Source organism: Ambystoma mexicanum, chromosome 2p, assembly GCF_040938575.1.
Source record: "Ambystoma mexicanum isolate Mex_15411 chromosome 2p, UKY_AmexF1_1, whole genome shotgun sequence".
In the NCBI taxonomy this organism is placed as follows: domain Eukaryota; kingdom Metazoa; phylum Chordata; class Amphibia; order Caudata; family Ambystomatidae; genus Ambystoma; species Ambystoma mexicanum.
Window position 1 is genome coordinate 1,467,639,865 of NC_090923.1, and position 16,705 is coordinate 1,467,656,569.

At 45.6% G+C, this 16,705-nt stretch overlaps 1 protein-coding gene across 3 annotated transcripts in view; it reads left to right on the plus strand.

Annotated features, from left to right (window-relative positions):
• LOC138567628 (uncharacterized) overlaps window positions 1-16,705 on the plus strand; it is a 534,099-nt gene that overhangs the window by 37,679 nt on the left and 479,715 nt on the right. For all 3 annotated transcript variants that reach the window (XM_069646054.1, XM_069646055.1, XM_069646056.1), the window contains exon 2: window positions 7,239-7,365. In XM_069646054.1, the coding sequence (XP_069502155.1) occupies window positions 7,239-7,365 (127 nt within the window). The remainder of the gene's footprint in view (window positions 1-7,238; window positions 7,366-16,705) is intronic.

A 16,705-nucleotide genomic window follows, 5' to 3' on the forward strand; every position in this document is an offset into this window, starting at 1 on the left:
ACATATTTACTCACTCTTTCACACATACACTCACACATCGTTTACTTGCTCATTCACTGTCATTCACATGCGAACCCAGCCACATATGCTTCTTTCACCCTTCATACTTTATCTTGACTGGGACGAGTAGGAGCGTTCTAGTAATTATTCTCTTTCTCTTCATTCCATCCAATATCCTGTTTTGAGTGGGACTGATTCTCTTCAGTCCCCCTCTGGGTCTCCAGTTTTCCCTGTTACCTCTTGTGCTCAGAAACAATGTCACCTGGACTTTCTTCTTCACTTGTCAGGTTGGCCTCTCGTAGTTGTTGCAGTTTCATACACGGTCTCAGCATTCTCTTATTTACCGGTTCATTTCTTCTTCCATTCAACCAAGTGGTATCAGCGTTGTTCATGGACCTGCTGGTACACCTGTGCTTACCTTTGGTCACGCCACCACTTAGCTCTTGTTCTGGACTAATGCATCACATTCACATCGACATTTCTCATCCCTTCTCTTCTCCAGTGCCACGCATCAGTTACTTCCGCTGGATTCTGCTTTCACATAGGACGCTGCATGTCCAGATTTTCTTCAGGATACTTCTCAAAGCAAGTTCGTAACTCGCAGGTTCGCTTTCTCTCCTCCCATTCCTTGCCTACTTCATTTATTACGCTATCCTAGGACTTCCCCAGCGTAATGTCACTGTCCTTTCTCTCTGTTTCAGGATCTGCATTCCTCCACAGGTCTTTTCCCTTGTCTCAGTACCATGCAGTTTATCCCTTAGAGGAATACTCAGTTTCTTTATGACAACAGATTTGGGCATTTTCTTCATACCTTTCTTCACTGGAGGTTTTTAGAATGATGTTGGTGGTGTGTTTCTTAGGAAGTTCCTCATCAGAACGGGAGTCCTTGTCCCGGAAGGGGGAGTCTCACTTGGTGAGGTCCTGCTTGCAAACCACCTACGGAGCGTATTGCAGAGTGGGCTCCCCTTCCTAGCCTCTCAGGGAAAGACTCCCCCTTGGGCAGAAGTGACACATTCTCGTGATTCGTCACAACTCGCACATAATATGCATTCAAATTAAAGTTCAGATCTTATCTTCAGCTCAGGTCCTTACTCTGCTCCTGTCTGCCTCCCATGATGAATGCCCCCTGGCTCCCACGCATAAGAACAGGAAATTCCTGCACACGTGTGGAGGAACCGGAACACTGTGTCATCAACGCCCCAGGCCATCTGAATGTGCGAGGATGTGCAGTAGCTTCACTCAGAAGTGCAGTTCTAGAGCCTGCATGTCCAATTGGCTATCCAAGGCTAGGGAATCAAAATTCCCCCGTCCTTGCATGGTCCACTAGACTAGACACGTAAAAACCAAACTGTTTACTGTTCACAGCTTAATCCAGCGCAAGAAGATTGCTCTTGCTCAGTGTTTTCACTGGGCTGGCTCAGCTCTTCTACAGAAGTCAGAGGTTCATGCAGATCGGCGTCCTCTGCAGAGTGAAAGCCCCCTTCCAGGGTCTACGTTGACAGAGAATGCTTCCAATTTAATTATGTTTAATTGTTTTTTTTTAATAACTGTGCCTAATGCCATACCTGAGTTCGATTTCTAAGCGGGATCCGAACGTTTGTTGTTCTGGTGGTCTTGCTTCCAAGACCAGCACGTTGCCCCTGTGCTATCCTCCTTTCACAATATGAAGTGATATTGTGGCCTCTTCCCATACACATGGGCTAGATTTGAGACTGTAATTGGAAGTTGTGTCCTGAGTATCAGGTTTGAATGCACAAATGTCCCTGCAATAAACAAGGGTGTAAAAACTACATGGATGGTGCATGGGTGCATTTCTGTACAAGCATTTTGAGTCATTCGATTACTCAATGGACATGCACATAAATGTACACATATGTAATTTAACTTTTCTGCTAACCACATCCCGTTGTGCTTTAGTAGCCTCTCCGCATGCATGGCTCTCGGAAAGCTTTTGGCCGTCCCAGCACTAGGGCATACGCAATGGAAGCTCTATGCAGGCTCTCCATCTATCCGGAATTAGGCAAGACTGGCGATTGTCCTGTGCTATGTATGGTCTGTGTCTTCCCCTGAAGACTGTAGGAAGAGATTTGTGATGTCTGAGCTAAAAAGCTCCCTTTCTGCCACTGACTCATCACACACACACACACACATACAGACAAGCACACACAGTAATTTTCACAAAATCATGCAAGAAAGAAAAAAAAAACACAACGGATGCAGCTTTATAAAAAAATAAATGTTTTACTTTTGTTGGATAAACTTATTCAGAATGACGAACCCTGCATTTTTGGGGGGGTGGTGCACCAGCTCACATGATGTACTGGCCAACCACCTTATATACTTTCGAGTCAGGAGCACCCTCCTGAAACTAGCGTATGACCGACTGCCAGCACCCGAGTTGGTGCTGCGGGCGCATTTCGCTGCGATGGCCCTATAAAAAGGCATGTGACATTTAAAAATACAGAAAAAACCTGACCCCTGAAATGTGCAATTGTGTGCAGTATGTGGAATGGCGTCTGAAAGTATGCATACTGATGAGCACATTCAGATGTCCTTTGTGAATTTTGGACAACGTTTTTTGGCCAAAGTTAAGGGGATGTGAGCACATCCCATCACTTGTGCCGAAAGCGTTATCAGAATCGGGCCTTATGTGTTTTCTCTGTATTCAAATGTATTGGTGTAGATATATTGTAGGTTTTCATAGTTTCCTATTACAGAATTGCGAGTTTGGACAGTTTAAAAGTACAGGGGATTTGTTTTCATGAAGTAACATTTTCTTTTTTGTTCCCCTGCTTAATGAACATTCGCAGAACATAGTTTCAGTCATAGAGCTATTTTAAAGAGCAATGCTTGCCCCTAATATTACCTGTTACTTAGGTGTTCTAGAAAAATTATTACTTTTGTGCACTGCAAAATGGCAACAGTTTTGTTATTGATAGTTTCTAAAAAATGTTTTAAAAAAATGTTTTATTGGTTAAAGAAAAAGAAATGTCAACCTTTAACATACATCCTTTAACATACAGTCCTTAAATTAGGGCTTGTCTCAATGTAAAGGATCCTCACGGATCCTCTGAACTTTATAGTTCATTACTCATCATTTATCACTGTGAAGATCCATTCTGCAAATTTAAGGGCATCCAATGTTCGGCCAATTCTGTCTACCGTCAACAGTCTTTCCCAATATTCCTCTTCCGTAGTTTGTTTGATTCGTTCCACCCACTCACCCAGAAGCCTTCTTCTTTGGGGTGAAAGTCTTGGGCAAGACAAGATCAAATGTCTAGTTGTTTCCAACGTTTCAGGTTTTCCACATAAACGAAATCCGGCCTCTTGAAGTGTAACCTGTTTTCTCAGGTATTGAACCTCCAAGGTTGGGAGGATATTTAGTCTACATCGCATCAATAGGCCCCTGTATCGGGGCGATGGGAACCTTCTCAAGTATGGTGGAGGATCATTCAATGATTTAGGTTCCCATATGATGTTATGGCAGTATTTATTCAGTCTCTTCGATGTAGCTGTTTCCTCCCAGTCTTTTTCACGAAGAATTTTCTTCGCTTTATCAGGGTTTCCCTTGAGCGTCTCTGTTTTGATGTTGTAGTATGCTAGGACATCTTGACATTTCTGCTTCCAGGCCTGAAAGTTGTTATCCTCCTTCCTCACTTTTGTATTTGCCAAATTTTCAAACGGGATTGGAGGACTGTCCAGGATACATTTACGGTACAAAGAGATTGTTTTCCACAGTACTATCACTTCCAAGGATTGCAACCTCAGGTTGTGTTTTATTGTCTTAACTGATAGACAGTTCGGAAGCTTAAGGACCTTTCACCAAAAGAAGGCCTCAAGTGTACCCCATGTTTCCCATGGCAGATTTAACAGGGATTAGCACCATAGGTCATGACGGCCACAACCTTTTGGTTATAAAATGTGATTAGTGGCATCATTGAATAGGCTCCGCATCTCCAATGAAGAGCTCTCCCTTGATTTGATAATTTGATAAGTCTCTCCCTGATTAGGCTGTGTTGGGCCTGTTCTTTGATATTTTTGTTGATCCTGACCCCCAGATATGTTGTTGCATCCACTATTTCCATGGCCTGATTATCAATTGTCCATACAAATGGATTCTTTTTTTATCCTTGATCCTCTAGCAGACTGCATGATCATTGATTTTCTTATGTTGATCTTCATGTTGTTACTGTCGAGATAGGTCTTGAATTCCACAATTTTTCTCTGAAGACCTATCGCTGTTTGATCCAAAAATACGACATCATCTTCATAAAGTATCCAGGTCAATTCCGTATCTTCAAATATGGGTGGAAAGGCCCGTATTTTTTCCTGGGACTCCTTGATATTAGCCAAATATAAGGCAAACAAAAAGGGAGCCAAGGCACATCCCTGCTTGATGCCCTTATGGGTCAAGATCTTGTTGGTAACATCACCTCCCTTAGAGAGCACAATTTGTATTGAGGTGTTAGAATAGAGTGCCTGGATGGCTTCTAAGAGGTCTTCTGGGCAATGCCATTTTTTTAAATTTGGCCCAGAGTAGTTCTCTGCTGATTTAGTTTCTAATGCACATAGCTTTAGTATGTTTAGGAGAAATAGGTTCAGGGAAGTCCCAACACAAGTCATAAATGCCGTTTGGCGTTTATCCAGGACTCCTGTCTTTATCGCCCAACTTTTAAGGTCCCTCAAGAGGATGGGCGAGAATGGCTTACCAATGGAGTCCAGCAGGGCGATTGGCCTGTAATTCCTTGGGTTAGTATGGTCCCCTTTCTTAAAGATGGGCACTATAAGGGCCTTCTTCCATGTTTGCGGTATGGTTCTGGTCTTTAAGATATGTTGGAAGAGCGGGAATTTCTAATTCTGTTGATGGAGTGGAGCGCCGGTGGGGAGAGCATTGCTACAGTCTGTTGCAGATTATCCAGAGCGAATAGTGCTGCGCGTGGAATACAGCACGAACTGAGGAACTCCTCTGCAGTTGGACTGTGTTACGGGGGATTGTGCAGTAGCACTTTTTTAGCGTGTCTCGGCACAGAATGTGATTACCATAATAAACAGTATTGGACCCAAATGACCAGACAGACTCAAAGAATATGGCAAAGTACTATTTTATTGTCAGTTCAATAAAGCAGGGACATCTGGCGAAACAGGGTTCGTAGTCCACACACTCACAATGCAGAGTAGTTACAAAAAGGCTTTATACCTCAAAGTGTGTAGCTATGACGTCATCCTACGTAGCAAATAATAAAACCTATCCGGTTTAGGGATTGGTTACGGGAACATATCTACTTATAGAGTCTATAAGTGTTAGTTTCTTTATTGGCTGCTCTCAAACTTCCATCTAACTACGTATAATACAGATTATAACAGTATAACAGTAGCAGATTGGCTCATGTAACATTGTATGCTCATCGTTACATAGGCCCACATGATAGGTTGGCCTCCTCTCTGAACCTTTGACACTCGGCTCACTAGCAGCACATGAGCAAAATGAAACTCTGGTGCAGAGAACAACGCCCGACTACTACCCACTTGCCCAATTAGTCCACCATCTCCCATCAGCCAATCCTTCAGCCAAGGCCTCTTCTTTGTAGTTCACCTTGTGGGCTGTTCTCTTCTCTGGGACCTTTAAGGGAGTGTAGGTACACCACTATCTTTGTCTGGAGCTTAATGAATAGGCCTTGTTTTCAAGTTGTGAATCACATGTGAGACCACGATTTTATCCATTTCACCTTCTGCCCTCACTCAATTGTCCAACTATAGTCTTCCAGGCCTTGCGCCTGGCAGGATAGTTCAATGTCTGTACAATGTCTTTCACTGCTTTCTGGTTTTCGGGGATAGCAGTCTTTGCCTTTAATACTGGGATGGTGTGTGAGTGGGATGGTGTGTGCGTGACTCTGTAGCATGGATTCTTTCACTCAGGCTTGGATTCCTGTATTTCATACCCCGTCTTGGACTCGTTTGTCTTTACCTAAGGGTTCTTAGGTTTCTCACCCTGTATCTTTCACCCCTTCCTGGTGTCGGTTAGCTTTTATCCTGAAAAGGGCTCTCTGGGTTCTCACTCCACCATGGGCTATTGTGTCTCACCCATTCTTGGAGTCGTCTGGAGTTTACCCTGCCAATGGCTTTCAGGATGGGGTATTGCCGGGACTTCCTGTCCGCCTCCCTGCTCCCAGGAACGGCCACATAACTTCTTTCTTGTGGCATCGTTGCTTGGTTGAGGCGCTCGTTTCCACTGACACAGGACCGCAGGTCGAGCTCTCCATCTCCTCTGTACGCCTGTTCTCTGCGTCATCCTCCGATTCAGCCGTAGGTTCTCTGGCTCATTCGCTCTGTGGACTGTGGGCGCTGGTTCCCCTCTCTGTTGTTGGGCAGTGCTTTACTGTATGTGCCTGACTGTCTCAAGACTGACCTGCACTCAGCAACGTTCCACAGGCTCCTTTCCTGTTAGACACCCAATGCCTTCCGTGCTAGTCTCCTGCTTAGCTGTGCCCTCCAGGCTGATGTTCCTCCTCACGGCTCACGCCGTGGGACTTCGGCTATCCATTTCTTTCACTGGTGGAAGGCTGAATAAAATCCCTTTTTGGGGACACCTTATTCATCAATGTGGAGTATCCCCCAGTGGGATCCCGCTTGCCCTGTCCCCTATGGGGTGTTGTCGCAGGAAGGTCGCAGGAACACATCCCTCACCTTGGGGAAGGGACAAATTCACTGGATTTGTCGCAGGAAGGTGTGGCAAAAGATTTAGTAATATTCCGTGAGTGTCTGGGTCAGGTGTATGAGTCTGTGTGACTCGACTGATTTCATGTTTTTTGGTGGATTGTTCAGTGGATGATCCATGTATGCTGGAGTGAGTGTCCCAAGAGTGACAGTTAAGACATGTCCTTCTGGTGAATCGATGCACCTATGGGTCTCTGTGCTTTGCTACTTACTTGTGGTCCTCATTTATCCTGCTGTAACAACATAGGAGTGTCCGCAGTTTACCTCGTGTCTCCTGCGTGATCTTCAAGTCTTGCACATCTTTTATTGCAACATCTTCCTCCATATTAATTGGACAGCTGGCAGTTACTTTTGGGACCGGATGCATGCCCACTGTCATTACTCTTATAGCATTTGCAAAAATATGGGTGAAGGACCCACGTTTCACTAGTGAGACTTAATATAGCTTTTAAAATAAATATACATTTAATATTTTACTGAATTATTGTACTTTCTTCAGCGTCGCATTCGCTTTTGTGTTGCAGATGCCGGTTACAATGCATGACTTTGCTGACTTTTTCTTTGAAGAGGAGTGGAAGGTTTTGCACGAATGGCAGAAGGAACTTTACATGAATGTGATGAAGGAGATTCACCAGGCCCTGAGTTCTCTAGGTAAGCTTGACCTCACCTTAAGCATTCTAAAATGTTTGAGGAGCTCATCCATATGTCAGTTTGAAGTCAAAATGTTTTTCGATTAATTCATTCTAATGATCCCAAGTAGCAGCACAATTTTGTATAGTCCCTTAATTCTTGAGGTCCAATATGTGATTTCAAAGAGTGCTTTAGTTTAAAAAAAGAAAAGAAACACAATCTATCCTTTATTTCACATGGCCTGCCACTTCAGACATTTATGGCCTTTTGTATCGCAAGTTATATAGATGCTGGCCTTCGGATTTACTTTTGGCAGTTAGAGCATAAAACTCTATGCCACCATCTCACCGCCTCAGCCCACTTCTCCACCAAAGCATGTGACTGGATTTCCTCATTCCTTCAGGAGAGAGTAATGAAGGTCTTCTCGGACTCCGCTAACGCCACACCCAGCCCTATCAAATGTGGAGTCCCACAGGGCTCCTGCATAGCCCCCACACTATACAACCTCTTCACGAGACCTCTGTTCAGGATACTTGACTCTCTGGGCATCTCATATACCAATTATGCAGATGATACACAGGTTCTCATCCCCCTTTCAGGTGACTACACTACAGACCTGAACACCCTTAACATTATCTACTCCACCATTCAATCCTGGATGGCAGAGAACTGGCTCTGCCTAAATAGTGATAAGACCGAACTCCTACTGGTCGGCTCTCCAACCACATTGGGCAAACTTGATAAAAAATACCAATCCTTCACCATTGATAACATTCCCATCACAGTTTCTCGAACTATTAAAACACAGGGTGTGTACCTGGAACCCAACCTCACCATGGACAGACAGTTCAATGCCGTCGCCTCCTCTGCAGCATACCACTCCAAACTCATCAATGCAATTAGGCCCTTCCTATCCCAGCAAAACTGCATCTCAATAGCAGAGCCATCATCGGATCTAGACTGGACTATTGCAATGCCCTGTTCATTGGAACCTCTCAAAAAAACCTTGACAAACTCCAGATTGCCCAAAATAATGCCTTATGGGCTGCTACAGGCATCTCGCGCAAGGAACACATTTCGGGGGTAAGGAGCCAGGTACATTGGCTCCCCATCAAGAAAAGGGTGGTTTTCAAAACCTTGGCCCTAACACATAAATATCTTCATGATCAGGCTCCTCCCTATCTTGCACAAAGGATCATCAAACAAACAGCCTCCAGACCCTCGAGGTCGGCCTATGCCAACCACATCACGGTTCCTCACACGTGCAGAGTACATGCAGGAGGCACCAGCTTCCCCACTATGGCTGCTACCCAATGGAACAACCTCCCAGCTCAGATTCCGCAAGGCCCTAAATACCCAGCTCTTTATCTAAAGAGCATTGCCCCATGAGATCTGTTCTACTTTGTCACCATGTATATGAAATCCATCTGCTTTGCATTCTGTTACCTGGATAAGAGCATGAGTGAAGAACTGTAACGTTTCTAATTGTAACAACTGTAACCTAACAAATGTATCTAAGTCAATGTACCTAAGCATACTTTCTTGGGCCGCTTATTGTAACCCGCAAGCAAGCCTCCTTAAATTTCCTTAAGGCGCCTCGTTGCCTGTGGGCTGTAGTGCGCTCTACAAATACAAAATAAAATAAAATAAAAATAAATCACCTTGGCTCTGTCCCAAAGGTAATATGTAGTCAGACTGTGGTTTCAGAAATGTATAAATGTGTATTGTGACAGTGACAGGGCCTGTTTGCAGACCCTGTCAAGGGAGGGAGCCTATTCCACAACACGTGACGCCGGCGGTGTGTATGTGTAGGCCCCCCCCCCAGGCCCTCATTGCCTTTACTGATGGCATTGGCGGTGCTGCTGGGGAACGCCGGAAGAAAGGAGGCGCAACTAGGAACAGCAGTGGAAGATGCCGGGCTGTGTGAGTCGGCCCGGCGCAGCAACATCTCGCAGGATGCCACAAGCTTTGACACAATGGTCATGGAGAAGGAGGGTGCAAAACTGTAGTGTCTATACCCAGGAATGGTAGACATGACACAGGGAGAACACGGGAGCCAGTAGGTTCAAAAGATAAGTACTCTTTATTGTAGTTTCAGGGTATAGGCTAGAGGTAAGAGGAGAACATAGATACAGACAACCTTCTAGTAACATCTCCCATCCTGAATCCCCAATGGTAGTCCTTAGAATCCTGAGGGAAATACAAAGTTCCAACCTGACCAGCATTAAATGGCTTGCATTGCCATATTCACAATGCAAGCCCACACTACACATCCCCCTTCCTTATGAAGAAGGGGTCAACACAAAGACTTACACCATACCACACATTCGTAACAACACCAGCCAACCATGCAACACAACCACACACAATTCCCCAAAAAGCAGCAGAGCAAGTAGGAAAGAACAGCAAAGGAACAAACAAAACAAAGATCACATAAAAACGGAAGGCAGTGTTGAAGCAACAAAGCATCTAGAAACACAGACCCAGGTTAATTACTCCTGTGAAGTGTAAAAAAAACATAGAATCATAAGCATGCAAATAACCAGTATACTGTTTCCTTTTCTTGGGCGCATACAAAGCACTTTCAAATAATCATTAATTTCGCCCACTGGCCTTTTAACATGTAATAGATCATCATACTCGTCACCTGTAACTGAGTTTAAAGACATCATATGCATGCAAATAACCATACTGTTTCCTTTTCTTGTACACATACACAGCGCTTTTAAGTTATCATTAATTTCGCCCACTGGCCTTTTTAACATGTAATATATCATCATACTCATCACCTATAACTCGAGTTTAAAGACATATTAATTTACAGAACTTTCTATCAAACGTGACGGCACGTATATAATACCCATTTTCAAACGTGTCACAACTACTGATACCAGTAGTAGTAGTATAATAATGTAAGGTGAATTCATTCACTTATTTTCATAAACATGTCACAGGATAAGTACATCTCCTCCTTAACACTTAAACAGTGTGGTAAATACCTTGCACTTAAATTGGCACATTAAATTACACATGTGTTGTGCTGCTGTGCACTTTACTACACTTCCCTGCAAGCAGTGGTGATCAGGCACCACTCGCAGGAAGGCATGCTATCACTGGTTTAAGCATAATTCAAGAAGGATGCCAGATAACCTTAACATGGTTTCCCAGTACCACACCACAATCCTGTGCCCCACTTCACTTACGTTTGAACTTGCCAAATATCAAATATGTAACATAGCACAATGCAAGTACGTTGTGCCTCATTCCTGAACAATATAATTTTTATTAATGTTCCCACTGTTAAGAAAAACATTTTATACATATCAAATATATAAATGTATACCTTTCACTGACCAGCATTCCATGGCTTGCATTGCCATATACACAGTGCAAGCCCACACTACAAAAACCTTGGGGTGCAGCGGCCAGGGCAACACCAGACGCTACAACGAGAAGAGCTGGCAGTGTCTGCTGGAGCTCACATGTATAGAAAAATTCACTAGCCCACCAGGGAGGCTTTTAATAATTAAGGAGCCCCATAAAGGTCTTAAGGAAAAATCCAATAACCCACCAGGAATATTTTTAAGGATAGGCCTCCATGAGGGGCCTAACAGTCCCTGAGAGCCATTACCAGCTCCAAGTTAGTAATGCAGTTAGATTGCATGGGAAAGGGGCGGGTATTACCAGCCCTTATCGGCCCTCACCAAGCCCTGCCCCTGTCACACCCCCTCAAGGAATCTAAGTCATTGGCTAGGGTAAGTCCCCCTATCTATGGAGGGGTTGGGGTGTTTTAAGGAGGTGCATGCGAGTTGTGCAGTGTGGGTTAGTTGGGTGAGGACAGGGGTCGGTGGAGGACGTCTGAGAGACCAGAGGAGGAGAGAGCGTCCATAGTCCAGAAGCTGCTGGTATCAGATTCCGGTTCCTCCTTCCCCAATTCTAGGTCACTCCAATCCCCTTCCTCCTCACCTGTGAGTTCTTGCTCCAAAGTTCCACCAAACCTTTTCTTCCACAGCTCTTCTTTCTTCTTTTCTTTTTTTTGTGGTTAGGATCTGCCCCAAAAGGAAGCCACCCTGACCCCTAAATAGAAGGTCCGGGGGGCCCCTCCTCCGGTTCAGACCAAAAGGGGAAAAAGCCGTTAGGCATAAAAAAAACCTGGCTGGTGGGATCTGGTGGTATTCCCTTCTGAAGATGTTGATAGGTGACCAAAAAGAACACAGATGAGATGCAGGTAAGGGAATGGTAAGCAGCCTAAGAAAGCAGCCGAAGAGTAAGAACAGGTAACAGAAGGTGAGCCAATAAGGCAGACCACAACACTGCCCGTTTCAATAGCCAAGGAGAAAATGCTGAGGCAAAAAAGGGGAAAAACCTGGGAAAATAGGGAGAAGCCCTTGAGCCACGAGGAAGCAGAGAAGAAGCAGACCTAATGTGAGGCAGGGGCAGGGAAGAGCAAGGCAGAGTGAGAAAGAAATGGCCCCCAAGAGCCGAGAGGAAACACTTACGAGCGCTCCAACCCGAAAGCCTGACGCGAGTAGATTGCAACGCGCAGACTTCGGGGTTGGAGCTACTGAAAAAGGCCCTCCCCGGTGGCCGTCAGAAAGACTAGACCGCTGCGGGGTGTTGCGCGTGGACGTGGTGGAGCGGCTAATGGCCGCTCCAGCGCCATTGGCTCCATATATGCCAGCCACGGCGGCGTGCGACAGCTGGAGAGAGGAGGTCTATGGAGTATTTCTGAGTGAGTGGCGAGTATGACGAGTAGAGGTAGAGTAGGAGTAGCAGGGTGATAATTGTAGTGGGAGTAATAGAGTGGTGGTGGGAGTAGGAGGTGATCAGTGATAGTAGTGTACGGTAGTAAGTCTTAGTGAGGGGTAGTCGCAGTAGAGAGAGGGAGTAGTGGAGGCAAGATAGTGGTGGTAGTAGTGACAGGGAGTGAATAAACAGCAGTAGTGGTAGGAAAGGAGATGCAGTAGTAACAAAGGAAGGAGGTAGGAAAGTAATACAGCAGCAGTAGCAGTGGAGTGATAGTTGAGATCAGATTGATAGTAAGAGCAGGAATAAGGAGAGAAGTAAGTACAAAGGGTGAAGGTGGAAAGGCGCAGTGAGAGATTGGATGGATAGTAACATGGTAGCAGGAGAACACCTTAAGAACCCAGAGTAGTGAAGTGTTGGGTAAGAATGTGCGTGGAAGGATAGTGAGCTAGACCAGGTGAAAGAAGGCACCATCTCCAACTCCCAAGGATACTAAGCGGGTAGATGAGGTAAAGTCTAGAAAATTCCAGAAGGCGTTAGGCAGCCACCGCCTTAGGGAAACCTCAGTAGAATGAGACAGCCGAAAGACAGATATGTATCCCCATTGGCAAGAAACTAAGAACCCTGCTAGGGATGCCTGGGGTATGAAGAGGGGTAAACCGGCGGGAAGTAGAGAGCGAGCAACTGCCGTAGCGCCATTTTCTTTAACTCACCCTCTAGACCCCGAAAAGCTCCCACCCGACCCACAGCCAATCTGTTGTAAAGTTCCAATAAAGACCCTTGACATTTACTACCGTCTACAGAGTGATTATTTAAGGCGGGCTGCCCCGTCACATGTGGTGTAAGAAGTGGGATCCTGAACCCGAGACAGAGGTCAAGCCCACAACCCAAGAACAGATCCATCCCGAGTCAACTTAGGAGTAACCTGTGAACAACTTGACTATTGGATCCAAGTCATGGAAGATTTGGAAGACGGACTAGCTGTGTTTTGCAACCCTGAATCAGGAAAATAACCACACTGAATCCTGTGAAGGGGAAACAGCTGAACTTTTACAAAGACTCAACTTCCCTCAGGGTGGAATTCAAAGCATTACACATGCTGGAAGTGCCCCTGTTGACCACCCTCTTTGGGGCTCAGAAAAAAAAGGGTACAAGGTGGCAGGGGAAAACATACAATGACCATAGGGAAAATAACGCAGTGGAGTGGCCAAAGGAATCACATACAGTGCAGCACTTAATGCCCAGTTTGCCCAAAGGAGACAAATAGAATCCGGGAACGAGAAAGCAGAGTTTCTTTTCCCCATTGTGGTGCGCTCAGACCAAGCAGCTCCACCCACTGGAGATCCAGCGAAGATGCAAGATCTACAGCATTGTTATAAAGGCAACTGCACAACATCAGGAAACCCTGGCTGCCCCACAAACAATGATGACTGAAAAACGGGAGCAACCAGCCATTCCCCCGAGTGTCCTCCAGAAACTGGGCACAGGTGAGGACCCAGGATCCTTCTTTGTCAATTCCGAGAGGGATGCTGAAAATGCTGCATGGCATTGAGACCTGTTGGCTCACTATGCTGCTCTATTACTGACTGGAGGAACCCAGCAAGCTTTCCAGGCCTTAATCCGGAAGGACAAACCCTTTACGAAGATCTTAAGAGGTAGATGGGACGAGATTGGGAGTACTATTGAATGCGCTTACATCATCTGCGCCTAAATCAAGCGGAGACCCCGAGGAAAATGTCATACCGGTTGGGCGACCTGAACAATAAGTGGCTCGCCAATAAAAGCGTAGAAGATGTGAAAGAGGTGCTTATCCTGGACCAGTTTGTTGACTCTGAAGATATGGCAGAAAGGAAAGTCATATGGCAGTTACATGAGCTCACATTGGAGGAGGCAATACAAACGGTGAATGGCCATCAACGAGCTAGGTCCTTTCAAGACCTGGGAACGGCTCTTCAGAAACTGAGTGAAACCTTACCAACACTTCGACCAAAAGAAGATAACCCCTTCCTGCGGAAACTGGTCCCAGGCTCCCCAGCTCACCCATGGCCTAACCCAAAGTGCCAACAGCCACAGATACCAGTCTTAAAGGAGCTACTACCACAGATGTGCAGTCAGTGGCTTCCCCACTGAGACCAGAACCTGTCCAGAATTACACCTGTGGAAGAATTGGCCACACAGCTTGCTTACGTACCGAAAAGCTACATGAGGCACTCCTGGATACTGGGCTTCTTTGGGAGAGTCTTAGCCAGGAGGCTGCTGGAGGAGAGGCTTTACTGCTACCTTTGGATGAGCCTGATCCCAAATATGTGTCCGATCTATTCCAGGATGAAGAGGATCAGCCTGAGACTGACGCCTCGGCCAGATATCCCGCTGGGGAGAGTACCCCACAATTTCACCTGCCCCTACATATCAATGGTTGCCAAGTAACAGCGCTCTTTGATTCAGGGAGTAAAAGAACAGTAATTAGGTCTGACCTGATCCTACCCGAGATCTACGGCCAGATTACATAACCCGAATCATCTGTGTTCATGGGGACGCAGATCTTTATCTCCAAGCAACAGTTCAAATCAAGGTGCTAAGCAGGGATTTCATCAAACTCCTTAAAATGCTGATTGGGTCAGATTTTGACATTGTTTGACCTGTGCCTCCAGGAAAGCCAGAAAAGACAAAATACATCAGAGGAGCCGCAAAGAGGAACAGCAGCGGAAGATGCAGAGCTGCGTGAGTCGGCCCGGCACAGGAACGTCCCGCGGAATACCGCAAGCATGACCACACCGGTCATAGAGGAGGAGGTGGCAGACACAAAAACTACGAGTGCAGCGGCCAGGACAATACCGGCCACTGCAGCGAGAAGAGTGTGCGGCTCCAGCTGGCGTGTTGAAAAATCCACTAGCCCACCAGAGGCTTTTAATAATTAAGAAATAACCCCATATATAGGGTTTAAGGACAAATCCATAACCCACGAGGAATATTATTAAGGGAAGGCCTCAAGGAGGGTCTGGTAGTCCCTGAGGGTCCTTACCGGCTCCAAGTTAGAAATGCAGTTAGACTGCATGGGAAAGGGGCGGTGCTTGCCAGCCCTCACCAAGCCCTCCCTCCGTCGCACCCTCTCAAGTCATTGGATAGGGTAAGTATCCAATCCAGGCAGGGGTTGGGGTATTTCAGGAGGTGCATATGAGTTGTGCAGTGTGGGTTAGTTGGGTTAGGACAGGAGTTGTTGGACGTCCGAGAGACCAGAGGAGGAGAGAGCAACCAAATGCAGAAGCTATTGGACTGAGGGGGCTGTGGAGTATATGTGAATGAGTAGAGAGTGTGAGGAGTATTGGTAGTATAGGAATAGCAGGATGGTAATGGAGGTGGTAGTATTTGTGGGACTAGTAGAGTGGTGGTGTAAGTAGGTGGTGGTAGTTGGAAGTAGTGGACGGTTAGTCTTAGTCAGTGGTAGTTCTAGTAAAGGCGAGAGATAGTGGTAGTAGCAACGGAGTGGAAGAACAGGGGTAGTGGTCAGAGTAGTGGTTGGAAGGAGAGGCGGTAGTAGTAGCAGAGGGAGGAAAGTATGACAGTGGAGGTAGAAGTGATGTGATAGTTGAGATCAGATTGATAGTAAGAGCAGGAGTAAGAAGAGAAATATGATCAAAGGATGGAGGTAGAAAGGCGGAATGAGAGATCAGACAGATAGTAATGTGGTGGGAGGAGAACATCTTAGGAACCCAGGGAAGTGAAGGGTTAGGTAAGAGCGTGTGTGGTAGGAGAGCGAATGAGCCCAGGGGAAAGAAGGAACAATCCCTAACTCCCAAGGACACTAAGTGTGGTAGGTCAGGGGAAAGTCCTGAAAAGGGAGTTAAGGTAGCCTTAGGCGGAATATCAATAGAATAAGAGATCCAACAGACAGATAGGTGTCCCTGTTGGTGAGAAACGAGCATCCCTGTTAGGAAAGCTTGGGTAGGGAGGTGGTAAACCGGCGGGAAGTAGAGAGTGAGGAGTACCCTACCACCATTTTCCCTAAAGCACCCAGTTCGGCCCCGAAATTCTTCCATCAGAACTACAGCCAATCTGTTGTATAATTCCAATAAAGACTCTTGGAACCTACTACCGCCTCAAGGCAAGCAGCACACTCAGTGTATTGTGTGCTTCTGCACCACTGGGGTAAACAAGGGGTGTTAATATTACCCACATCAATTGTACTTGTTTTATTGACCTCAGAAGGATGGTAGGTTAAAAGAGAAGTGCCCTTTATTTAAACATAAAGGCTATAGGTTATGCATACAATTTTACATTAAAGAATTACGTATCCACCATACTTCCAGTGGTTACGCTAAAACCTTCTTTAGAGTGAAAAAGGATTATCACCTTTATTAAGAATGTGAAGTTGCAGTCTTGATTGGAACAACACTCACTCTGAATGGAATATTGCACTTGTAATAATAAATGTAAAGCCTCCTGCATACAATAAGGGAAGGTGGTGCAGGGCGGTGTCTAGTCAAATGGTCGACAGACAAATGGTCGACACAATTTGGTCGACAGGACAAATGATCGATTTTTTTTTTAGTTCTATATATTTTTTTAGGTTTTCGTTTAGGGAAAAAATGGGTTTTTAGCAAAAAAAAAGGTGGTT